Here is a 25,564-nt window from a genome sequence, read left to right as displayed (position 1 = left end):
ATTTATTCCCCAGAATATCAGTCTCCATATTCAAAACTGAGATCAATAGATTACTGGGTATTGAGAGAATCGAGGGGTAAGTGATCAGGTGGCTAAGTGAAAGATCAGATTGTAATCTTGACTGTGGAATCGAGTCCCACTCTACAGGCTCTGGACCAGAACAGGTAAGGACAGAAGATTACCTTCTTAAAGGACTTTTGTGAGACAGTTGAGTTTTTTTTTCCACAACAATCATTTCATGGTCACCTTCACAGAAACTGCTTTGAATTCCATCGGGTGCTGTCGTGGGTTTTGAGTCCCCGGCCCATGAGTCCAGTGACACCACCTCCTCGCTAGGTGACTCTTGCTTGGAAACTCACTGATGCTCCTCCTCAGTGCTTGATTTCACCTTAATCGAACACCTCGCAATACTTTACCACTAAGTAATAACTAGCAACTTGTCATGTAACACTGTCCAGACGGTTAAATTTAATTTATGAATGAAATATTTTGTGTGAAATGTGTGTACTGATGCAGAATACACGTGCTGTAGGGACCTCCAGTCTATTGAACTCCAGGTGCATGGTTCCTTGGGAAACCAATGTCTGCTTACAGCAAGAAAGAAATTAAATGATCAGGAAAATGTTTTATTTCAGTTTTTAAGACTCCCAGCCAGAGAGAAGACCTCTATAAACTAACGCTGGGCTTCTGTTTTATTCCCCAGTCCCGGACATTCCTGACCAATTACTACAGGGAGCACAACATCGAACTATCGAAACAGCTAAACAAACTCGGGCAAGCACTGCCTAGTTGGCTGAGGGAGGAGCTACAACATACCAGCTGGAGTTGAACGGTGAAGGCTGTGGTCAGCTGATGCCACCATTCTTTGGACACTTCCATGCCCTCTGACCTCTCTCCCCATTTCACTGACTCCAGCTCAAGTGACGCCAGCAGAGTGCTGAAGGAGGCGATGGAATTTGATAGGTTCCCGAGGATAACTTTGCAAAGGCTTGTCATTTCACCTTCACGAAGGCTCCTCGTGTTTGGACCACCTGCACAGGCTTTGCAATGAACCAGGACTACTCTGGTGAGCAGTGGAACCCGCACTCATGACAGCATCCCCCTCCAATACTGGAATCTTCCGAGAACCTAACCCCCCAAGTCCTTGTAGTGTATCCTCAAGTGTCATACCGTGGAATGATTGTTACATCAGCTGCTTTTACAACAATAGTGTCCTGTCCACTAAATATTAGTTTATACCCCACGCCGTGTCTTAACTACACTGCTGTACTCCTGGTACTAATACTGTGTGTACCACTTAATTACTAAACATGTACATATTAGGCCCAAACCAATAACTGTACAGCTGATACCCAGAAAATTGGGCAAATGGATCATCACAACACAGGACCTGTTACTCCAATAGTTACCTCAAGTTATTTGCGATAGCCCACTTGGAACAGTCACTGAAGCCAGTCATTTGGAAAATGACACTTGTAAAAAGGTGCAACTGTTAGATTTTTTTTAAAAAAAATCAGTGTTGGTGTGAAAATGTCACCTTTCCAGTAGTGGACTGTTAAAGGTTCTCTCCCACACCCCCCACATGGTTTTCAAAACGGCCTGAAGGTGAGGAATTCCATCATATTTCCTGGAGGAGAGAGAGAGAGAGTGTGCACTTGTCAGTGCATTATACCTCACCTATTGAGTCATTCACATTGAATGATGTTATTGGAGAATTTTACTCTCAAGAGGTTGAACATATTTTCTGAGATGCAACATCCAGTGGATTGAGTTTTTTTTTGGTGTAAATTTTGTGGTTGATGTGATGTACTTTGCAAGGCCTTAACGCTCTCTCCACAAAGACTGGATCGTCTTTGTATGTCGCTAAGGTACAGTCCGCTCAGCCAAACAAAGACAGGTGCCTGGAAATCCTCGCTCAACTGTGAAATAAACCCAAAAGAAAAATAGCAAAACCTTTGGCAAGTTAAATTTACCTCCCACGATCTGTTGTTAACTTCAATCTAAGCATCTCCAAAGCCAAGCATTTAATATAGGGCCTTTATGAGCAGAGTACTGCTTTTCTTTCGTGTGTACTTTAATCAAAAATAATTGTGTATGTATTCGACACAACACACAAATGGTTGGATAATAAAGTTTCTTTTTGTTGTCAACAAAACTACTCACACAAAACATTCATGCAAGTTTTTGAGCACAGACAGTGTCAATACTACCTGTCTGGCCTTTATAAAGGACAGGAATGGGGAGAAGTGGACTAAATATAACAGATTTGTAAAATATCCAACAGTACATGAGGAAGACAGAAAACACACAAGCTGTTCTGTAACACTGAAAAATGTGTCAAAGCTCTTAAACTATCCCAGTGGCACTGGAATCTGAATATATAATTCTTTTAAACAATTGAAAACTTTTTCTTAAGTATGAAAAAACATTAATATTGAAGAAACAAAGGCAAAAATAAAGGCGAAACGTTCAGATAAATAAAAACCACAGTCTATTCAGGGTGGCTGCAATAGCTCATACTCTCCACCATTAGTCGCTGGAGAATTGTACTGTCCATTTTGAGCTGGAAGCCTTTTTACCCAGTCTTACTGTAGCGGGCCACAAACATTTCCTTATAAACACACAAAGACATGTACATGAATATTAACTACCTCATACAAAATTTTTTTTTTCCTCTGTGGGGGATGGGGGAGTGGAAGGGTCGTGTATTGAAGGAAGATGTTGCTTGTGAAATCTGGCAATAATTCACAAGACCAACAAAAATAAAATAATGAACCTACCGTGGCTTCCTGACACCCATAACCTTCGTTTAATGGAGGAATATAGCAGTAGTGTGTGTACAGGAACAGTGGTTTTAAAAAGAGGAAGGGGGGGGGTAATATTAAACCTAAATCTGCACAAACCCAACAGACATCAAGGAGAGAAGGTTGCCATTTCCAGTGAAATTCGCTGCCACAAGTCCTTGGTTTGACCCTTTGCCCGTTTTAAATTCTGAAGGATTTCGTTGAACTGCATCATCCCAACTGGCGTTAAACAGAAGGCGCTGCGTGCACTGCGAATGATGTTTACAAAGTCATCGTAGTCTGCTGGAGCTATGTGGTACAACCTGTACTGGATGCACTGTGGAAGAGAGAGCCAGAGGGGTTTTGATCAATTCACAGGCAAACACAAAACGCTAAAGTAGTCAATGAGGTGGAATGATAAATAGCTGGACGTTCTGCCTGGAAACTATGCACTCCAACAATGCAGGAAGCCTTGAAAGAGCTAAGCAATTAGTCCCATCCTTCTCCTGCAAATCTTTCTAAGCTGGTATTGGTCATTCTCAATGTTAATATTGAATTCAGTTCCACATTCTGGATGACAACAATTCAGATTGGCTGGGCTGGACCATGGCTGATCTTCTGTCTCAGAGCCAATTTCACATATTATCCGATGGAATTTTTACCTAGGAATCTGTCAATCTCGGTCTTGTATGTACTTCTCAATGATTCAGCCTCCCCCAGCCTTCAAAAAGGGGATAGAGTTTTCCAAATATTAAACACCCTCATCTCGGTCCTAAATGGCTCACCTTCATTAGGTCGGCAGTGCTCGACTTTAAAGCCTTCCCTATTTCCCAGCCCCTCAATCTCAGGAAAACATTCTAACCCTTTTGAGCCCTGTCAGGATGTTGCAAACAAGAGCTGGTCCATCAGTAACTGGGGGGGGGGGGGGGGGGGGGTGTCACGGTTTCAAGGTTGTCAGTAAGTGAACTCGGAGTGAGATGAGGAGAAACCTCTTGACTCAGTTGTTAGGATTTGGAATGCGAGAGTGATGGGAGCAGATTCCATGGGAGATTTCAAAAGGGAGCTGGATAAATTTTAAAGGGATTGATGTAGAGATTTTGGAGATAGGACTGGAGCGTGGTGAGAGCTGGTACAGACACGAAGGGATGAATGGCCTCCTGCTGTTCTGTAAAATTCAATGATTCTATTTCATGATCTGTAAATTAACGAGCCTCGAGACAGATCTACTTTCTACTTAATGTTCAAGACTTTTCTGAGTGTCTGGGTAGGGCAGTCGTTCCTTTGAGGCTGTTCAATAAGATCGTGGCTGATCAGATTTTAACCTTAACTCTACTCATCCCCTGACAATCTGTCATCCCATGGGACACCGAGAATCTATCTCCCTCTGCCTTAAAAATATTTAAAGTTTCTGCATCCATTGCCATTTAAGGAAGGAAATTCCAAACATTCAACTCTCAGAAACAAACAAGTTTCGTCTTCTCGATCTTAAATGGACAGCCCCTTAGAGCTAAACTTTGACCCCTAGTTCTAGATTTTCCCGTGAGAGGAAATGTCCTTTCAACCTCCACACAGTCAAGGCCCCTCAAGACCTTCTGTTTCAATTAAGTCGCCCTCCCCACCCTGGAGCATCAGAGGCTGAGGGGTGACCTTATAGAGGTTTATAAAATCATGAGGGGCATGGATAGGTTAAACAGACAAAGTCTTTTCCCTGGGGTGGGAGAGTCCAGAACTAGAGGGCATAGGTTAAGGGCGAGAGGGGAAAGAAAGAAAAGGGACCTAAGGGGCAACTTTTTCCACACAGAGGGTGGTACGTGTATGGAATGAGCTGCCAGAGGATGTGGTGGGGGCTGGTGCAATTGCAACATTTAAAAGGTATCTGGATGGGTATATGAGTAGGAAGGATTTGGAGGGATATGGGCCGGGTGCTGGTAGGTGGGACTAGATTTGGTTGAGATATCTGGTCGGTGTGGACGGGTTGGACCGAAGGGTCTGTTTCTGTGCTGTACATCTCCATGCCTCTTCTATACACCAGAAGATACAGGCTGGGTTGTCTAGCTTTTCCTCATAAGGCAATCTGCTCATTCCAGGATTAGTCTCAGTTAACCTTCTCTGAACTGTATCCATCACATTAATATGCTTCAATTTGAATGTTTTAATTTCTGTTCCTGTCCACACCAGAAGTCTAGTTTCAAGTCCCAGCTGCATTAGAGGTTTGTTGTAACATATCCAGACAAGTTGATTAAAAATCTCAGACATATCCTCATTAACTAAGGGGTGTTAAATTCAAATGAACAGTTCTTTTAAACACTAAAAATATTTGCTAACACGAATTTAAACTAGGAGTAACTTGTATGGTCTGTCGCTTAAATAGTACGTATAAGAGATCAAAATTAGACCACTCAGCCTTCTTGTCTGTTCCAATGTTGAGTATGATAATTTATCACAGCTCCACCTTGTTTGTCATGTCTAATGTGAACAAGGTGTTTTACAAACCTTTCACACTGGTGTAGTCTGCCCTTACCATTACAACATAGAAGAACAACTGACTGAGACGGATTCCCATTTGCTCACTTTTTTCCCTCATAAACACTAACTATCTGAAATATAATGGAAACATGTTCACCAGTCGCAGCAACAGAATTAGTCAAAGCCCGTTTAAATAGTGTGGGATTTCAGAGGCGTGATCTTTAGAGTTGGATGAGAGACAGTAGCAGTAGGTCGACACAAACACTGCTTCAACTTCTCTGCAATCTTAGCTAATTGAAGATGATTACATTATCTAAAAATCTGCCAATTTTTTGAAAGTCGACATTTGTTGCTAAACAAGGGGACCCAAAGCCCACCATTACTCCTGTAATATTTTGCTCACTGTGCTTTGTTGCAAAGACCCGAACTGTTTAAAGAACCACTGATTGGACAAGCAATGTCACAGAGTATCCAAAACCTCCATAATATGTTTTTAGACCTCATGCTCATGACCACTTACCATCTACAAACTCATTCACTATCACTTTTTGTCAAACTGTTATATCTATTATCAATGACTGTGTCCACTTTTATAATGGTGGGGAAACTCTGTGTGTGTGTGTGCTTGAGAGAGAGAAAGCGAGTGAGCATATGAGAGAATGAGTGTGAATGTGAGAGAAAGGAAGTGTGGAATGTGACAGAATGTGTGTGTGAATGCGAGTGCAAGAGTGAGTGCCAATGTGTGTGAGAGAGAGTGAGAGAGAGAGAGACTATGCATCTGAGTGTATGAGAGTGAGGGAGTGTGTGAGAGAGAGTGACAGTGTATAGAGAGACCTGTCATTAAAGTGGACAAGAGATCCACGTACCAGTGTTGGTGAGATCACAACATCTCAGCTTCACCTCTCCACAGTTTCATAGAACAATACAGCGCAGAACAGGGTCTTCGGCCCTCAATATTGCGCCGACCTGTGAGCTAATCTAATCCCATCACCCTACACTATCCCATCATCATCCATATGCTTTTCCAAGGACAGTTTAAATGCCCCTAATGTGGCTGAGTTAACTACACTGGTAGGCAGGGCATTCCACACCCTTACCACTCAGTGAAGAACCTGCCTCTAACATCTGTCTTAAATCTATCACCCCTCAATTTGCAGCTCTGCCCCCTCTTACAAGCAGATGTCATCATCCGAGGAAATAGACTCTCACTGTCCACCCTGTCTAATCCTCCGATCATCTTGGGCGTCTCAATTAAATTGCCTCTTAGCCTTCTTCCTTCAAACACAGAGAAACAGTCAGCACTGTGAACCAGCTCCCAATCAACTTCAACATCTTCGTAAGATATGTAGTAAGAACACGTTTAGGCCATTTGGCCCATCCAGCTTGCTCTACCATTCTCCAGTCTTGACCCCATCCCCCAAAAAATCCTCAACTCCTCTGTCCATCACAAATCTCAGATTTGTGTGCATTCAATGACACAGCTTCCACGCTGTCTGTGGAAGCGAGGTTCAAAGACATCTCGAGAGAGAGAGGAAAAAGATTTTTCCTAGCCACCATCTTGAATGGACAATCCCTTACTTTTAAAACACTGGCCCCAGTTTGGGTCACCTCTCATTCTCTAGAACCCCAATCAATAAAACGGTCCTTTCCTCATAAGATAACTTCATACCAAGTGTCTAAGACAGCCCCCACATAGGACATGGTCTCACCAGTACCCTGCACAGTTCGTTAGTTTTACACTTCACCCATCTTGCAATCAATAAATAATTATACTTCAATAAAGAGTAAGAACTTAAAGTAGCAATTTCATCTTGGTCCAAAGAAACATAGCCCTCCTTCATCTATTTGTTTTATGATGTTGTGGGATATCAGCATTGACAGCAAGGCCAGCTTTTGTTCCTGTTCACAAATTGTCTTGGAGATAGTGATGCTTTCTTGAATTGCTGTGGCCCACCTGGTACAATACCATTAATGGAACAAGTGCCAGGATTTTGACCCAGCAACAGTGAAGGAACAGTGATATACTTCCAAGGCAGGATGGTGAGTGGTTTGGAAGGGAACTTGTAAGTGGTGTGCCTGTTGCCCTTGACCTTCTAGATGGTGGTGGCTGTGGGTTTGCAAAGTGTTTGTCAAAGGACCCTCAGTGAGGTACTGCAGTGCACCTTGTAGACAGTACACACTGCTGCTGCCTGAAGTGGTAATCCCACTTTGGAGTAAAGCCAGTTGGAAAACTGCAGCAGGACCGTGTAAAAACAGAGCAGTTTGGCAAGTAACATATACACTTTGGTGTGCGAGATTAGTTTGAATTTTACCTGCATGTATGCTTGCTGGCATCTCTGAACAAGCTGATGGAATGCAGGGGTTCGAAGATGGGCATGGACATGAGCTGGATTAAGGCGCTGTAGAGCCTCCATAATGATCTCCTGTAGAACAAACGGACTCAGCACTCCTTTGGCTGCACCCATGCAGAACTGATAGACGTAATTCACACCTGGGGACAGAAGAACACGCATCAAAATTCTCAATCGACAGCTTGGAGCGCTCACCGGTTAACACGCCTACCAGCATCTCAATAACATCCTGCAGCACATTACTGACTCCTCACCTTCCCCAATACTCTCTTCACAAAATGGTGACGCAAAACCAGTCTGCGGGATTTATCAAAGGAAATGTATTTTTGAAATATCAGGAAGCTGACAGCCATGAGCATGAAAGAAGGAATGGAGGTCTGGGGCAGATCCACCATGATCTTATAGACTGATGGGGCAGACTTGAGGGGCTGAATGGACCTCTAAGCTTCCTTACATTTGAGAAATCACCTCTCATTCTTCTGAAATATGGAAATATAGGCTCAGTGTTCTTACTTCTCATAGGACAATGTTGTCTAGCCCGGGGATCAGTTTGGTGAACCTTTGCTGCATTCCTTCCTGGATAAGCACGTCATTCCCTGAGGGAAGGGAACCTGAACTGGAAACAATTATCCAGCTGTAGTGTCACCGGGGACCACATGTGTCTCTAAATTCTCTTAAAATTCAAGACAAACATCAAAGTGGTCACTCACCTGTGTATATATAACACAACATCATTGATGGTACAAAGTTGTGTAATTTATTGTTAAATTAATACAATCCTATTGCAAACGGGATTAACTGGGTAGCACGGTGGCTTACTGGTTAACACTGCTGCCTCACAGCACCAGGGACCCAGGTTCGATTCTAGCCTCGGGTGACAGTGTGGAGTTTGCACATTCTCCCCGTGTCCATATGGGTTTCCTCCGGGTGCTCCTCAGGTTAATTGCATTGGCCATGCTAAATTGCCCCATAGTGTTCAGGGATGTGTAGGCTAGGTGCATTAGTCAGGGGTAAATGTTAGGTTAGGGGAATAGGTCTGGGTGGGAATTCATCATGGACTTGTTGGGTCAAATGGCTTGTAGCCACACTGTAGGGATTCGATTCTATTCTATTGTAGCCCAATCGTGGCTGTTGGATTCATCCTGTACTACTCATGTATCATTCACAAAGTGTGTATTTTGGTCCGGAGCACATGTCAAATGTCGGGATTTCAGTGCAGAGACTGTGGGGTATACTGCTCTGTCTTTCAAAAGAGGCATCAAACATCTAAGCTGCTGGTAAGGAGCTGGGATACCCATCCTTTCTCTATATATAATGAGAAAGGTCTTCAGTATGTCCCCAGTCAACATTTGACGCCAGCATCAGCAAAACAGCTGCACTGGCCACCCATTTCATCGGGCACCACAGTGGCTTAGCAGTTAGCACTGCTGCCTCATAGCACCAGGGACCCGGGTTCGATTCCTGCCTCAGCGACTGTCCATGTGGAGTTTCCACATTCTTTCTGTGTCTGCGTGGGTTTCCTCCGGGTTCCTCCCACAGTCCAAAGATGTGAGAGTTCAGGTGGATTAGCCAAGCTAAACTGCCCATAGTGGTAAGGGACATGTAGGTCAGGTGCATTAGTCAGGGGAAATGTAGGGTAATGGATCTGGGTGGGATACTCTTCGGAGGGTTGGTGTGGATCTGTTGGGCTAAAGGACTTGTTTCCACACTGCAGGAATTCTAATTCTAATTGTTATTTCATAATGGGCTCTGTTCAATTTTATGCTTTTGAACCACTGTACTGTAAATCTCACGTGTGTATGCTCCAAATTACGATCACACTTTCTTACCTAGTCTGGTTGCTAATCCGAGTAGCCATTTCACATCCTCGGTGTAAGGTGGACTCCTAGAGAAGTAATTGTTCGGGTGATCATTATGAGCTCTTCTTCCAAGCATTTCCAAAGCTAGCATTCCTGCACAGATCAAACACAGCTTCAACATCAGCAATTCAAACAAAAAAACAATACTCTTAGCTTTGCATTAAAGAAGAGAAACTGTATCTGTGCCAAAAAAAACACAAATTAAAAATGGGTATCAATTCACAGCGAAAGTAAAGGAATCATAAAAACTGAAAGGACTGCAGATGTTGTAAATCAGAAATAAAAACAAAAAATTGCTGGAAAAGCTCAGGCAGCATCTGTGGAGAGAAATCAGTGTCAATATTTTGGGTTGAGTGACGCTTCCTTAAAACCTCAGAGTTCTGGATGTAGGTTTGCTCGCTGAGCTGGAATGTTTACAAAATACCGTGCAAGAAGTGTAACAAACATTACATTGGAGAAACAGGCAGAAAACTAGCCACCAGGATACACGAACACCAACTAGCCACAAAACGACATGACCCACTCTCACTAGTATCCTCACATACAGATGAGGAAGGACACCACTTCGACTGGGACAACACATCCATCCTAGACAAGCCAAACAGAGACACGCACGAGAATTCATAGAAGCACGGCATTCCAACTGGAACTCTATCAACAAACACATCGAGTTAGACCCCCATCTACCACCCCCTGAGAAAAAGAGCAGGAAATGACATCACTATTGGAAATGACATCACTATTGGAAATGACATCACTATTGGAAATGATATCACTATTGGAAATGATATCACCAATCCTAGGAAACACAAACATATAAATAGAAAGGGGGCTATAGCACCAGTGCTTCATTCGGAGGCTCATTGATGATGGTGTCAAAACATCTAAAATGAATCTTCCAGCTCAGCGAGCAAACCTACATCCAGAACCTCAACCTGAGCTACAAATATTCTCAAAACTCGCTAACCTCAGAATTGTAACCGTGTTAGTCGGGACACAATCACCGCAAGTCTCAAGGTGACTTTTCAGAACATGAACTACTTGATTGCAGCCACTGAGAAACTCAGGCAACCAATCTGTGCACAGCATGCTCCCACCATCAGCAACGTGGCGATGACCAGGTATGTTGCTGATTGTGAACTCCTCATCCTACGCGGTTGTGGATTCCCCTACATTAAATATATTTCAAGCCGGGACAGAGAGAGATCTTTGGCAGGAATATGACAGAAGCAGGCAGAAAAGAGGAACCAAAGATCAGGCTCAGCACAACAGACTCAACAGCTGCATGGTGCGCTCCATGCCTGCCATCGTGCACTCGAGGAATAAACACTGGCGACGACTTGGGGGTATGGTCACAAAAGGTTACAGTACAGAAGGAGCCATGCTCCCCATCCCGGCCACCGCAACAGCAACTCAGCTGGTCCTACCCCCCAGCCCTATCGCCTATAAATTTGGTCTCCACAGTTTCTTAGGAAAAGGTAAGGACTGCAGGTGCTGGAGATCAGAGTCGAGAGTGTGGTGCTGGAAAAGCACAGCTGGTCGGGCAACATCCGAGGAGTGGGAGAGTCGATGTTTCGGATATAAGCCTTTCAGAATTCCTGAAGGGTTGATGCCCGATTCTCCTGCTCCTCAGTTGCTGCCTGATCTGCTGTGCTTTTCCAGCACCACACTCTTGACTCCACAGGTTCTTAGCTAATTCCAGTCTTGAAGCCCTGGTCACGTCTGTAATCACAATCAGGCAGTGCATTCCAGGTTCGACTGTAATCACTTCTGGATTTTTTCTCACAATCACTGACAATTCTTTCACCAATCCCTACATCCAGTGAAACTTGACCCTTCCGTCAATGGGAATAGTGTTGTTCTATTATTCTACCCAGAGCCTTCATCTCTGTCAAATCTCAGTCCAACCTTCTCCTCTTTAACGAGAACAACTTCAGCAAATGGAGTATATTTTTCATTATCACATTCTTTGCAACATCTGGGCTTTGCAAAAAAATAAAATGAACTGGTTCCGTGGTAAATCAAACAACAAATGGGGGAGCAACAGCCGAATGGTATTATCACTGGCCTGTTAATTCAGAGACTTATGTTCAAAGGATCTGCTTTTGAATCCTGTCATGGCAGAATTTGATTTCAATAAAAATCTGAAATTAAGAGTCTAATGATAACCATGAAGCCACTGCCAGTTGTCAGAAAAATCCATCTGGTTCACTAATGCCCCTTAGGGAAAGGAATTGCCATCCTTACCTGGCTTGGCCTACATGTGACTCCAGACCCACAGCAATGTGGTTGACTCTTAACTGCCCTTTGGGCAATAAATGCTGGCCTAGTCTGCACTGACCTCATGCTGTGAATGAATTTTAAAAAAGCAGCTCCCCATCCTCCTTAATTTTCTCCTGCCTCTAATATCTTGCTTTGGTGAACTTCGGATAGGCTTTGTGGTTTCCCGATGATTTCCCATACCAGGAACATGTCCTGTAAGGAGTTAAGGAGGATTTGCTGCAGTTACGGAGGTGCGTTTATTCATGGAAGGATAGACTCGCCTGAGCGACCAAATTAATCAAAACGTTCCCCAGGACAGACCTGTCCCTCGAGAAGGGATTTTGAATACTGTCATGCCCCAGCCAACTCTTATCCCCCACTAACATTGTTAAAAATGGATTATTCTCAAGTCACTGCTCGACTGCTGTGTTTCTGAGATTACAACAGTGGTAACTCTTTGGTGACTGGCGAACACTTGCCAGACGTCTGGAGATCGAAGGAGACTTTCCAGAGGTGGCCAACCTTGAGAAGGTACAATCGCTCGAGTGCACACTCACCAACTCTGTAAGCTGAATGCAAGTAGTGCAGTCCCTGAGGACTGACTGGTTGAGAGTGCTGTTCGTCTTCTGTAGGGAAGGTTGGGGCGACTATTGAGGGGCCCTGCGTTGTTAAAGTCGGCATTGACGCTCCCTGAACAGCCTGGAAAGCGGTCCCAGCCTGCACACTTGCCACTGCAGAGGGAGAGAGAGGCAACGTTACCATCACAGTCAACACACAGCCAGGTAGAATGTTAAAATAAAGTGTTAGAACAGCAGTTAGATACAATTCAATGCACACATTTCTCCACTTTCAGTACTCTAACCCTTCACGAAGATTAGCATTAACAACCGGTTCTTAAAAGGTCAGGTGAGTGTTGTATTTAGTTGTCGTCCATTCTCAGCTCTGAGGGATGAGCCGTCGATTCACTGAGGATAAAAATGGAAAATTGCATCCAGAATGCACAGGGTTATCTTGACTTCAAATTTCTGCTAAACACTTCTTTGTAAAAACAAAAGGCAATATAGTCATTTGTTGGAGTATTACTGAAAAAAGGTATACATTATGTTGAAGCTTTTCATTTTGCCCTCATCAGGATATTTCTCAAGAATACCAGTTCAGTGGGAAAACCAACACTTACACAGCATTGAGGAGAATACTGACTGGTGGTCAAGTGGATTCTCATCAGTAGAGGTGTTACCATGGAGAATGCACTAGTCAACAATGATTGATAGTCAACTGTCATGGGGTTTTGTTTAAATTTTAAACCAGAAAGATTGGCTGTGATTGGGCAAGGAGCTGCTTGCTATAGTTTTATTAACACACCAGGAAATGGGTTTACCACCAAAATGATGCATTTTTAGTAAGGATACTGGCATCCATACTATAGAGACCTAGAACAAAAAAAAATTGTGGATGCTGGAAACCAGAAATATGAAGAGAAATTGCTGGAAAAACTCAAGAAGTCTGGCAACATCTGTGGAGAGTGAAACAGAGTAAACATTTTGGGTCAAGTGATCTTTCTTAAGAATGCTCTGAAGAAGGGACATTGAATCTGAAATGCTAATTCTGCTTTCTCCAACAATTTCTGGTTGTGTTAGAGATATCAAACACTGAGAAACACTGAACAGTTTGGTTAGTAAGTTATTGCTAATTAATAGTGTGGAAAACATTTTAGCAACATGTCCACTCCTTCCTCAAACAGAGCATAATTTGATGAGCCTTCCTGTGGGTTAGCTTAGTTGGCCAAATGATTGGTTTGTGTTGCAGAGTGATGCCAACAACACGGGTTCAATTCCCGCTCTGGTTCAGGTTACCATTACCTTCCCAAGCTCTCTCCTCACCTGGGGCGTGGTGACCCTTAGGTTAAACCATCACCATCCGTCTCTGTCTAACCTTTGACTGAGCATAAACAGGGAGAATTGGTGGCCAGTTTCTTTTAAGGAGAGGCTATTCCAGGCAAAGTAAAGATCTCAGAGTAGACAAATGTTAAGTGGTCTTGCCAGGGGCCACGTGTAAGCCTTCCCCCCCTCCCCTTGCTTGCACAGGCTTGACTGATTCCACCCACTTCGAGCCAAGCTAACCAGTAAGCTTGCGGGTGGGGGAGGTCACCACTTACTTGAAAGAGTTTTCTCAATTTTATTTAAACTGCACATGATTCTGTAGCTCACAGAGCCCTTGAGAAGGACAAGGGGCAGCAGATACATGGGAACATCACCTCCTGCAAATTCCCTTCCAAGCCACTCACCATCCTGACTCAAAAATATATCGCTGTTCCTTCAGTGTCATTGAGTCAAAATTCTGGATCTCCCTACCGACACCAAGTGGATTGCAGTGGTTCAATCTTAGAATCCCTACAATATGGAAACAGGCCATTTGGCCCAACAAGTCCACACCGACCTTCTGAACAGTAACCCACCCAGGCCCATTCCCCAAAACCATTTATTGTATCCATTGCTCCCGATGTGGCCTCCTCTACATTGGGGAGACTGGGTGCCTCCTAGCAGAGCGCTTTAGGGAACATCTCTGGGACACCTGCACCAATCAACCACACCGCCCTGTAGCCCAACATTTCAACTCCCCCTCCCACTCTGCCGAGGACATGGAGGTCCTGGGCCTCCTTCACCTCCACTCCCTCACCACCAGACGCCTGGAGGAAAAACACCTCATCTTCCTCCTCGGAACACTTCAACCCCAGGGCATCAATGTGGACTTCAACAATTTCCTCATTTCCCCTTCCCCCACCTCACCCCAGTTCCAAACTTCCAGCTCAGCACTGTCCCCATGACTTGTCCTACCTGCCTATCTTCTTTTCCACCTATCCACTCCACCCTCCCCCCGCCCCCGACCTATCACCTTCATCCCCTCCCCCAGTCACCCATTGTACTCTATGCTACTTTCTCCCCACCACCATCCTCCTCTTCACCCTTCAGGCTCTCTGCCTGTATTCCTGATGAAGGGCTTTTGCACGAAACATCGATTTTACTGCTCCTCGGATGCTGCCTGAACTGCTGTGCTTTTCCAGCACCACTCTAATCCAGACTCTGGTTTCCAGCATCTGCAGTAATTGTTTTTACCCATTCCCCTACCCTATTACTCTACATTTACCCCTGACTAATGCACCTAACCTACACATCCCTGAACACTATAGGCTATTTAGCACAGCCAATTTACCTAAACTGCACATCTTTGGACAGTGGGGATGATACCAGAGCACCCGGAGGAAACCCACGCAAATGTGGGGAGAATGTGCGAAGTCTACACAAATAGTCGCCTGAGGCTGGGATCGAACTAGGTCCCAAGTGCTGTGAGGCAGCACTGCTAACCACTGAGCCACCATGCTGCCCTTGAAAACCTCTTGTCACCAGCTTCTGAAGGGAAATGAGGTATGGGCAATAAATGCTGGCTCAGCCAGCAACATCCCATCAGCGAATTAAGAAAAAACACAAAAAAAAAATGGGGTAACAGTATTTCCAGAAACTTACTCACATTGCACTTGACTATTAGCCTAGGTCATGGGTCAATGATGGATTACTTTCAGGATCAGAGCAGAGCTACCTGTATTTGAGTTGGATGTTGGTAGAAACTTGAATTCAACACGTTCACCTAATAGTTCGCAACAAGGTTACAAAACAAAATGCAATGCCAAGGAGATCTCTGGACAAGAGAACAGATGTTGGTCCATCAAGTGTCAAATAACCATTTTAATTTATTATTTTTCGGTGTTAGCGCTATTGCTGTGGATCAACCCTGCTGCTACAGTTCCCCGGTGCCAGATGTAAGCTGCTTCAACGTGAAGCATTGTGCTCTGCGAGCTTATCCACAGACACCAGTTCGATGTCCCCAACCCCTCTCCCTTCCTGGTCTGTGTTCGGAAGACAGTCTCAGCCACAGTAGCAGCGTGGAAAGTGCCAACTGAGCTCAGTCCGAGCTGGTCAAGGTATTGGTGGTTAAGGGTGGCACAAATTAACCAGGCATCTGAGTTGCTGGTGTCATTCAGCAACTTCTGCTGGGTGCCTATGGTGGGCAAGGAAAAGGGAACCGTGGGTCACAGCTGGTGAACCGGGCAATGCGACCAGGTATCCATGAAACCAGCCAAGAATTAACAAAGCAAGAACTATTTTAACGTAGGTCCGATGTGAAAATAAAACTTCTGGAAATCCAAAATAAAAAAAATGCTGGAAATAGTCAGTTGGGGAGAGTCAACATTTCAGCAAATTTTACACTGATTTAGCTCCAATTCTTTTTCCAGTGGGTATACGTGTCTAATTATCCCTGATAAAAATGCATAATTTCCCACCGACTCATGGAAATCTCTTGTCCGAGGTCCCAGAACATCCCTACTGGAGAAAAAGCATCTGCGATGGAGCCAATCTTCACCAGTGGTTTTCTTAAGCTATTAAAATTAATGAGGTGGTCAGTTTTACAAACAGACAATGACCATGCCTTGTATCTGGTCTTGAGAACTGCACAAAGAAGACTGAAAGCCTCTCCATTCCTGACTGCTCCGTGCTCAGTCACCAGAGGGAGCACTTATCATGGAATGAGCTCCATCTGCCACACTAAGGTGACTGAGGGGACCCAACCAGTCAGACAACACAGAAACAGACCCTTTGCTTCAACAACCAACACCGGTCATGCTCCCAAACTCAACCAGTCCCACTTGCCTGTGTTTGGCCCACATCTCTCCAAATCTGTCCAATTCGTGTCCTTATCCAAATATCTTTTCAATATTGTAACTGTACCCGCATCCACCATCTCCTCAGGGCTTCGTTCCGCACATGAACCACTCTCTTGTTTAAAAAAAAAAATTGCCTCTTTTTAAAGCTTTCACTTCTCCCCTTAAAAATATGGCCCCTAGTTTTAAACTCCCCCACACTAGAGAAACACTCTTGTCATTCAGCTTATCTATGCCTGTCAATTATTTTCACAGACTCCCTACAGTGTGGGGGCAGGCCATTAGGCCCATTGAGTCCACACTGACCCTCCTCGGGGCATTCCACCTTACCCTATCCCTGTAGCCTTGCATTTCCAATGGGTAACCCAGTTAGCCCGCACATAGCAGACACCAGGGGCAATTTAGCACGGCCAATCCACCTAACCTGGCCATCTTTGGATTGACAGGCAGAAACCTGGGGGAAACTCGCACAGACAATGTGCAAACTCCCACACAGACAGTCGCCCGAGGCTGGAATCGAACCAGAGTCCCTGGCGTTGTGCTGCAGCAGTGTCACCCCTGGTTTATAAACCTCTAAGTTTTATTAAACATGTTTGCGCTGCTAAATGAACACTCGCTCAGTCAAGCCCAGCACAAAAGGAGAAGGCAGCTTGCACCACCAACTTTAAAGCACTTCTTAAAAAAAACACACACACGCAAAGGATGATATTTTGCACTTTCAACCATTGAAAGATCTCACCTACCTGCTACGGTTGATGTCAGGGGCAGATTCGGGTCAGACTGGTAAGGGTGCACTGCCATTGGAGCCATAGGAGGGACAGGAACCCCAGCGAAGGTGACTGGTGGAGCGGCCATTGCTGGATGGGTTGTGGTTGCTACAGTGTAAGGGTACTGAGCTCCAATGAATGCCGGATGCATCCCCTAGACAGATTACAGACCAGTAAATAATTGCACATTCCCCTCCTGCCGCCCCAATTATTACTCCCAAGCTCACAGCTCGACGAGAGACCTGAAGTGACTCCCTCTGTCCAACATCTCCACTCGCTGCCTCTCCCTTCTCGATCAAAGGGCACGGGACCAACCGAGAGGAAGGGACAGACACAGGTTGGCATTGTGTACTTAGCCCCACTCTGCCCATCCTCCAATCCTTTCTCAAATGCAACCTGGGATTGGGGTTGAGAAACGTATCAGCCATGATTGAATGGTGGAGCAGATTCGATGGGCTGAATGGCCTAATTTCTGCGCCTACGCCTTATGGTGTCTCGCTCCCGACCAATCCATCCAGAATACCTGTTTAGTCAAAGTTTACTTCCTGACGACAGTCAGAATGTTTGGGGTTAATTGGCTTGGTTCACATTCACCTCATCAATCCTCCCCCCAACCTCCCTCCCCCCCCCCCACCCCCAACCCAAACCAAACTCCTCCCCATTGAACTGTTGCAATAATCAAATGACACAAAAAATATCAGGCAAATAGGACTTTATTTTCAATCCACAAAGACACTGTCCGCTCAGGGAGTGACGTTAGCCAGGGCACACTACTTCATCAAAATGGACCACTCAAACAGCCTGAAAAAGGCTTCCAATTCATTTCTCCCTCAGTTACTGCATGCAAGCATCCACCTAGATATTGTCCAGGAGTGAGGGCAGAGTTCCAAACACCTTCCTACACCCTAGGAAAACATTACTGGCTGCACAAAATCTGAAGCAACCTCTGTACTCGAGGGAGGGGTGAAACGTAGGGGATGTGAGAACGCAAGTGGGGACGGGAGCATCGAGGCAAATTGGCTCAGCTCGGAAGATAGATGGAAGACGCAAGGGGCGTTAGTGAGGAAAGGCTTTTATTCCGGGTGGTAACTACGTCAGAAAGCATGGAGATTGCCCACACTTAGGTGCACAACACTTAAATAAAAGCAAAATACTACAGATGCTGGAAATCTGAACAACAGAGTGCTGAAGAAACTCCAACAGGCCAAGCACCATCTGCAGAAAGAGAAACAGGGTTAATGTCGAGCTAACAATGACTCTTTCTCTGAGCAGAACAGATCTGAAGGGGTCACACCAGACTCAGAACGTTAATGCAGTTTCTCTCTCTGCAGATCCTGCTTGACCTGCTGAATCTCTCTCGCATTCTCTGTGTTTAGATTAGATTCCCTACAGTGTGGAAACAGGCCCTTCGGCCCAACAAGTCCACACCGACCCTCCAAAGAGCAACTCACCCCTTCATTTACCCCTGCACCTAACGCTACGGGCAATTTAGCGTGGCCAATTCACCTAACCTGCACATTTTTGGACTGTGGGAGGAAACCGGAGCCACCTGGAGGAAACCACGCAGACACGGGGAGAACATGCAAACTCCACAAAGTCACCCGAGGCAGGAATCGAACCCAGGATCCTGGTGTTGTGAGGCAGCAGTGCTAACCACTGAGCCACTGCGCCACCCTGTTTTGGAATCCGTCTACAGCTGACGGTGAAATTTGAACTCAATAAATATCTAGAATTAAATAATAAACTCATTAGCACACCCCCACGGACAGGTTAGCAAAATAAACTCATCTGTTTCAAAAACGTCCTTTAGGGACGGAAGTTGCTATCCTTACCAAGTTTGGCCACATGTGATTCCAGGTGAAAAACTGAGGACTGTACATCAGAGTCAAAACATAGAGTGCTGGAAAAGCACAGCTGGTCAGGCAGCATCTGAGGAGCAGGACAGTTAACGCTTTGGGCATAAGCTCTTCATTAACATTCCTGATGAAGCGTTTATGCTCAAAACGTCGATTCTCCTGCTGCTCGGATGCTGCCTGACCAGCTGTGCTTTTCCAGCACCACACTTTTTGACTGTACATGTGATTCCTGTGGTTGACTCTTAACTGCCCTCTGGGCAAATAGGAACAGGCAATAAATATTGGCCTGAATGAATTTGAAAAACATTTTCGCTACATTCATGCATGTGAGGGGCCGTTTCTCTGGTAACTATTCAATGCTATTTCAAATAAACGTGTGCAGCAATCTCAGTGGGGATTCTGACAGTGCTGTCGTTAATCCTACTGGTGCCTCTATACAAATCTCCCTCTCCTGATCCCGGTGAAACGACCAGTACTGTATCGAAGTACCTGAGGATAGGCTGCTCCGGCAACAGGGAAGATTGCAGGCCGAGGAACGTGCTGTATCGGATGTCCCAGGTAGGCAGCGTTACACACCGACGGGATGTGGGTCTGGATAGTCGTGTACGGGTGACTCATGACCGGGCTGGTGGGGAAGACCTGTCCGTGGGGGTGTGCGATCGCCGTCCCGGCGATGGTGTGCTGCTGGTACATGGTGGACCCGACGGTGATGACCGGCACCACGGCAGTGGCCGTCACGGTGGCTGCCACGGTAACTGTGGCCGAGCCCTCGGCGAGGGGAGGGTGCTCCGCGGACGCCCGGCCCGCCTCGTGGGCCCCGCGGGCTGACATCTCCCGCTGCTGCTGCTGCTGGGAGCCACCCGCCGTCTGCTCGTAAAGCCAGTACCACTGGTGGGCGACCTCAAACAGTACCTCCGGGTATACACCACCACCCTTCGCTGCTTCCTCCACGGCCATACAGGCCTTCTCCAACATGGCGTTATCCTGGAACGGAGAACGGACAATGTAACACACACTCACACTCAGGCCATTCAGCCCCAAACGGCCATGGAGGCCATCTCCAACATGGCGTTATCCTGGAACAGAGCACAGACAATGTAACACACACACACTCTCACATACGTTCCTTAACATATAAGGAATGTTTGAGGACTCTGGGTCTATACTCGATAGGACGAGGACTGGACTGTAGATGTGGGGAAGAGGTCTTCATTGGTAGGAGAGATTAGGACTCTAGTCTTAGAGTAAAGGGAAGACCTTTTAGAACGGAGAGAAGGAGAAACCTCTTCAGCCAGAGAGTGGTGAATCTGTGGAATTCACTGCCACAGAAGGCTGTGGAGAGCAGGTCATTGGAGTATATTTAAGACTGAGATAGATAGGTTCTTGATCATGGGGTGTGGGGAGGAAGTGGGAGAATGGGATTGAGAAAAGTATCAGCCATGATTTAATGGCAGAGCAGACTCGATGGGCTGAATGGCCTAATTTCTGCTCCTATGTCTTATGGTCTTACATACATACACGCACGTATACACATACGCACATGCACACAACAAATTAGCCCAGCTCTCTGAAAACAGAAAGAAACCGCGCTTGTGGACACAGACTCATTAACAAGACAAATTCACCTCAGGCCCAGCCCTCGATCAGGGACATTTGTAAAGCCACACAGGCAGTTTCAGGAGGCTTCACTTTCCACGCAGTTACCTGAAGCAATTCATCAAAGGACACATTGTACCCATCGTGCGTTAACACGGTGGGTGTGTTTTTCAAATTCGAGAAGTGGAAAACCAGAAAACTGGGAGGGGTCTTAACAGGGGTATGCCGAGGGGCTGCTCTCCTCCCCACAGGGCAATTCAGGGCCAAAGCTTAAAAAAAGTTTAACAAGGGCTCTCCCATTCCTGATGGAGATGAGAAGGAATTCTTTTCTCTCAGAGGTTCATTCAGCTTTGGAATTTACTTTTTCAGGGAGCACTGGATCATTAAGGACTGAATTTGACAGGTTTTTGATCACCAAAGGGAGTCAGAGTTTATGGGGAACAGGCAAGAAAGTGGAGTTAAAGTCCTCAGTGGATGACAGAATTGGCGTGATGGGTTGAATGGCCTCCCCTTGCTCCAGGAGAAGTAGACCATTCAGCCCATCGTGTCTGCTTCACCACTTAATAAGATTGCGGCTGATCTCTGTGTGTCTCAAATTCCACATTCCCGTTTCCCCAGATAATCGCCTATTCTCTTTCCGAACAAAAATCTATCCACATCCGCCTTCAAAACATATTCCCATGACAACAATGGCTCTAGCCCAGTGTAGGAGGTAGTGGGGCTTGACTTTGAAAGAAGATTCATATTGTTAAGATGCTGAAAGTTGAACAAACGAGTTCTTTAAGAATTAACTTGCAGGAAGTGACAATCACTGGAAAGGCCCATCCTTAATTTGTCTCTTGAGAAGATAATGGAGTGAACGGTGTGGGTAAGTAAGGGAGGCGGTGATGGACAAGAAGGAGGCAAGGGAGGAGAACAAGAGTAGTAGTGGAGGAAGGAGGGAGCAGGGGGAAGAGGACACAATATATCTGTCTCTCAGATACAGCTCAATGAATTGACATGCAACCATCATATTAACCTCCAGCAACAACAACAGGTCACAGTAGCACTGCTGCCTCACAGTGCCAGGGGCCAGAGTTCGATTCCACCCTTTGTGTGGAGTTTACACATTCTCCCAGTGTCTGCGTGGGTTTCCTCCAGGTGCTCTGGTTTCCTCCCACAGTCCAAAGATGTGCAGGTCAGGTGGATTGGTCACGCTAAATTACCCTGTCGTGTTCAGGGATGTGTAGGCTAGGTGGGTTAGCAGGATTACAGGGATAGGGTGGGAGGGTTGCGTCCGGGTGGGATGTTTATTGAGTGTCGGTGTAGACTCAATGGGCTGAATGGGCCTCTTGCTGCACTGTGGGGGTTCTATAATTCTATGACACAGTCTTCAGTGACACCAGTTGAGGTCAGGAACGTTAAACAGGATCCCAGAGCATTTGCAGCTTTTCTGCCAAGACCTTGGGACCTTCAGTATCCGTCTGATCTACAGGAACAGGCAGATGGGCCGTTGGGTCTTCATTAAAAAGGCAGTACCACCTGCAATGTGGCAATTCTTCCAGCCCAAGGTCATGCGGCAGCCTGGAGGAGTATCTCTCTACACAAGGTTCCAATAGAAAACTCATCAACCTTGAAGAAATATGGGCTAATGAAGCAAGCTACCACACAACATTCACCACCACAATCATAACCACACTGCCATTATTAATGAGACATCACGCAATTACACTAAGATTAATTACACCATGTAATTTACCAGTAGGACACGAATGGTCTTGTCAATACAGTGAAGCCAAACGTACCTGCTCCTTGCATTGGACCAAGGCTCGTTGAATCTCATTGGGGTTCAGGGCATGGGCATGAGGTAGACAACTCAAAGCCAACTCTGCTGCAGCTCGGACCATGTTGGGATCCCGGGCCCGCGAGGCACGATCGGCTAACGACGCCACTTCTGGAGGTGTTAAATGACCATCCCAACATTCAACCAAAATATTCAGAGCCGCACTACCAATCTCCATCGCCTGGCCTGGTGCATTCAGAAGAGATTTAAAACCAATTATTGGCAAAACAATTTTAAAAAACAGAAAAATGAACATTTTTAGATTAAGAGTATATGTAGAGGAGACCATTCAGCCCATCAAATCTGCTCCCCTGTTCAATAAGATCATGGCTGAAAAGGAGGTCACCCTGTTGGGAGTTTTCTTTAGGCCTCTGAATAGTTCCACAGATGTAGAGGAAAGGATAGCAAAGAAGATTCTGGACAGGAGCAAGAGTAACAGGGTAGCTGATATAGGGGACTTTAACTTTCCAAATATTGATTGGAAATACTTTAGATGGGTTAGTTTTTGTCCAATGTGTGCAAGAGGGTTTCCTGACACAGTATGTAGACAGGCCAACAAAGGGTGAGGCCACGTTGGATTTGGTACGGGGCAATGAATCCGGCCAGGTGTTAGCTTTGGAGGTAGGTGAGCACTTTGGTGATAGCGACCACAATTCGATAATGTTTACTTTAGCAATGGAAAGGGATAGGTATACACTGCAGGGCAAGAGTTATAGCTGCGGCAAAGGCAATTATGATCCAATCAGGATGCATAGAATGGGGAAGGAAACTGCAGGGAATGGGCACAATTGAAATGGGGGGCTTGTTCAAGGAACTGCTACTGTGTCCTTGATAAGTATGTACCTATCAGGCAGGGAGGATGTTGTTGAGCAAGGGAGCCGTGGTTTATTAAGGAAGTGGAATCTCTTGTCAAGAGGAAGGTGGCGGCTCAGTTAAGGTGCTTGAGAGTTACAAATTAGCCAGGAAAGACCTAAAAAGAGAACTAAGAGGAGCCAGGAGGGAACATGAGAAGTTGTTGGCAGATAGGATCAAGGAAAACATTATATCAAGAATAGAAGAATGACTAGAGTAAGATTAGGACCAATCAAGGACAGTAGTGGAAGTTGTGCATGGAGTCAGAGGAGACAGGGGAAGCGCTAAATGAATTTTTTCATCAATATTCACACTGGAAAAGGGCGATTTCTCAAGGAAAATACTGAGACACAGACTACTAAACTAGACGGGATTGAGTTCATAAGGAGGAGGTGCTAGCAATTAAAGTCTCCTGGGCTGGATAGGATTTATCCTAGGATTTTCGGATTGCAGAGTCTTTGGCTTTGATCTTTAGGTCACCATTGTCTACAGGAATAGTGCCAGAAGACTGGAGGATCGCAAATGTCTGCTTGTTCAAGGAGAGTAGAGACAGCCCTGATAATTATAGACCAGTAAGCCTTACTTCGGTTGTGGGTAAAGTGGTTATAAGAGATAGGAATTATCATCTAGAGAGGAATAAGTTGAACAGTGATAGTCAACACGGTTCTAAGAGTAGGTTGTGCCTCACAAACCTTATTGAGTTCTTTGAGAAGGTGACCAAACAGGAGGAGGAGGGTAAAGCGGTTGGTGTGGTGTATATGGATTTCAGAAAGGCGTTTGATAAAGTTCCCTATGACAGGCTATTGCACAAAAAACAGAGGCGTACGATTGAGGGTAGTTTAGTGGTTTGGATCAGAAATTGGTTAGCTGAAAGAAGACAGAGGGTAGTGGTTGATGGGAAATATTCATCTTGGACAGTTACTAGTGATGTACTGCAAGGATCTGTTTTGGGACCACTGCTGTTTGTCATTTTTATAAATGACCTGGTGAGGGCGTAGAAGAAGGGGTTAGTAAATTTGTGGATGACACTCAGGTCAGTGGAGCTGTGGATAGTGCCGATAGATGTTGCAGGTTACAAAGAGAGACATAGATAAGCTGCAGAGCTGGGCTGAGAGGTGGCAAATGGAGTTTAATGTGGAAAAGTATGAGGTGATTCAGTTTGGGAGGAGTAACAGGAATACAGAGTGCTGGGCCAATGGTAAGATTCTTGATAATATAGATGAGCAGAGAGATCTCAGTGTCCATGTACCCCTGAAAGTTGCCACCCAGGTTGATAGGATTGTTAAGAAGGCGTACAGGCTGAATGACTTAGCTTTTATTAGTAGTGGGATTGAATTCCGGAACCAGGAGGTTATGCTGCAGCTGTACAAAACTCTGGTGCGGCCGCATTGGAGTATTGTGTACAGTTCTGGTCACCGCATTATAGGAAAGATGTGGAAGCTTTGAAGAGGGTGCAGAGGAGATTTACTAGGACGTTGCCTGGTATGGAGGGAAGGTATTAAGAGGGTGAGGGACTTGAGACTATTTTTATCAGAGAGAAGGAGGTTGAGAGGTGGCTTGATAATCAGAGGGTTAGATAGGGTGGACACAGAGCCTTTTTCCTCAGATGGCGATAGCTAGCACGAGAGGACATAGCTTTAAATTGAGGGGTGATAGATATAGAACAGATGTCAGAGGTAGTTTCCTTACTCAGAGAGTAGTAGTGTTTGACGGAGAATGCACGTCACTTGTCAATGCAAGGCATTCTTTACAGGGTGAGTACATCCACCCTCGGGTGACTGTGTGGAGTTCGGGCATTCTCCCAGTGTCTCCCATGGGTTTCCACCAGGTGCTCTGGTTTCCTCCCACAATCCAAGGGAGTGCAGGTTAGTTGGATTGGCCACGGAAAATGCAGGGTTACAGGGATAGGATAGGGAGGCAGGTCTGAGTGGGATGTTCTTTGGATGGTCGGATGGCTTGCTTTCACATATTGGGATTCCACGATTAACGGACACTAAACGTCCTTGCTCACGCCCCTGGATCGGAAATCAGGTCACATAATAGATGCAACGAAAGGGGAGAGGATAACTTTCCCAAACAAAACTCACAAATTCTACTCTGGAGTATGTTGGGGCCAATCTCCATGTCATCTTTTAATACAAACTACAAATTTTAAACTTCCTTAGAGAGGACCTCATCACTCTTCCATATTGTACTTCCCAGGGTTAGCAATCAGAAAAATCCTAATGAGTCTTCC

The 25,564-nt window shown here is 45.5% G+C and overlaps 2 protein-coding genes across 4 annotated transcripts in view; one reads left to right on the top strand and one right to left on the bottom strand.

Moving 5' to 3' along the window:
* The window catches only part of ndst2a (N-deacetylase/N-sulfotransferase (heparan glucosaminyl) 2a), a 111,737-nt gene extending 109,582 nt beyond the window's left edge, over window positions 1-2,155 (top strand). Inside the window, exon 13 of the mRNA XM_043679076.2 lies at window positions 704-2,155. Coding sequence (XP_043535011.1) covers window positions 704-829 — 126 coding nt within the window. The 3' untranslated portion in view covers window positions 830-2,155. The remainder of the gene's footprint in view (window positions 1-703) is intronic.
* Window positions 2,156-2,177: 22 nt separating this feature from the next.
* zswim8 (zinc finger, SWIM-type containing 8) overlaps window positions 2,178-25,564 on the bottom strand; it is a 192,035-nt gene continuing 168,648 nt past the window's right edge. For all 3 annotated transcript variants that reach the window (XM_087982387.1, XM_043679075.2, XM_087982386.1), the window contains exons 21-27: window positions 22,439-22,662; window positions 19,548-20,042; window positions 17,179-17,356; window positions 12,279-12,452; window positions 9,430-9,552; window positions 7,562-7,740; window positions 2,178-3,120 (exon numbers count right to left, since the gene is read on the bottom strand). In XM_087982387.1, the coding sequence (XP_087838513.1) occupies window positions 2,914-3,120; window positions 7,562-7,740; window positions 9,430-9,552; window positions 12,279-12,452; window positions 17,179-17,356; window positions 19,548-20,042; window positions 22,439-22,662 (1,580 nt within the window). In that variant the 3' untranslated portion in view covers window positions 2,178-2,913. The remainder of the gene's footprint in view (window positions 3,121-7,561; window positions 7,741-9,429; window positions 9,553-12,278; window positions 12,453-17,178; window positions 17,357-19,547; window positions 20,043-22,438; window positions 22,663-25,564) is intronic.

The sequence above is a fragment of the Chiloscyllium plagiosum genome, unplaced genomic scaffold (genome assembly GCF_037043375.1).
Source record: "Chiloscyllium plagiosum isolate Xiang-an unplaced genomic scaffold, Cpla_swu_hap1 HiC_scaffold_43, whole genome shotgun sequence".
Classification (NCBI taxonomy): domain Eukaryota; kingdom Metazoa; phylum Chordata; class Chondrichthyes; order Orectolobiformes; family Hemiscylliidae; genus Chiloscyllium; species Chiloscyllium plagiosum.
This window is presented reverse-complemented; position numbering and strand designations above follow the sequence as displayed.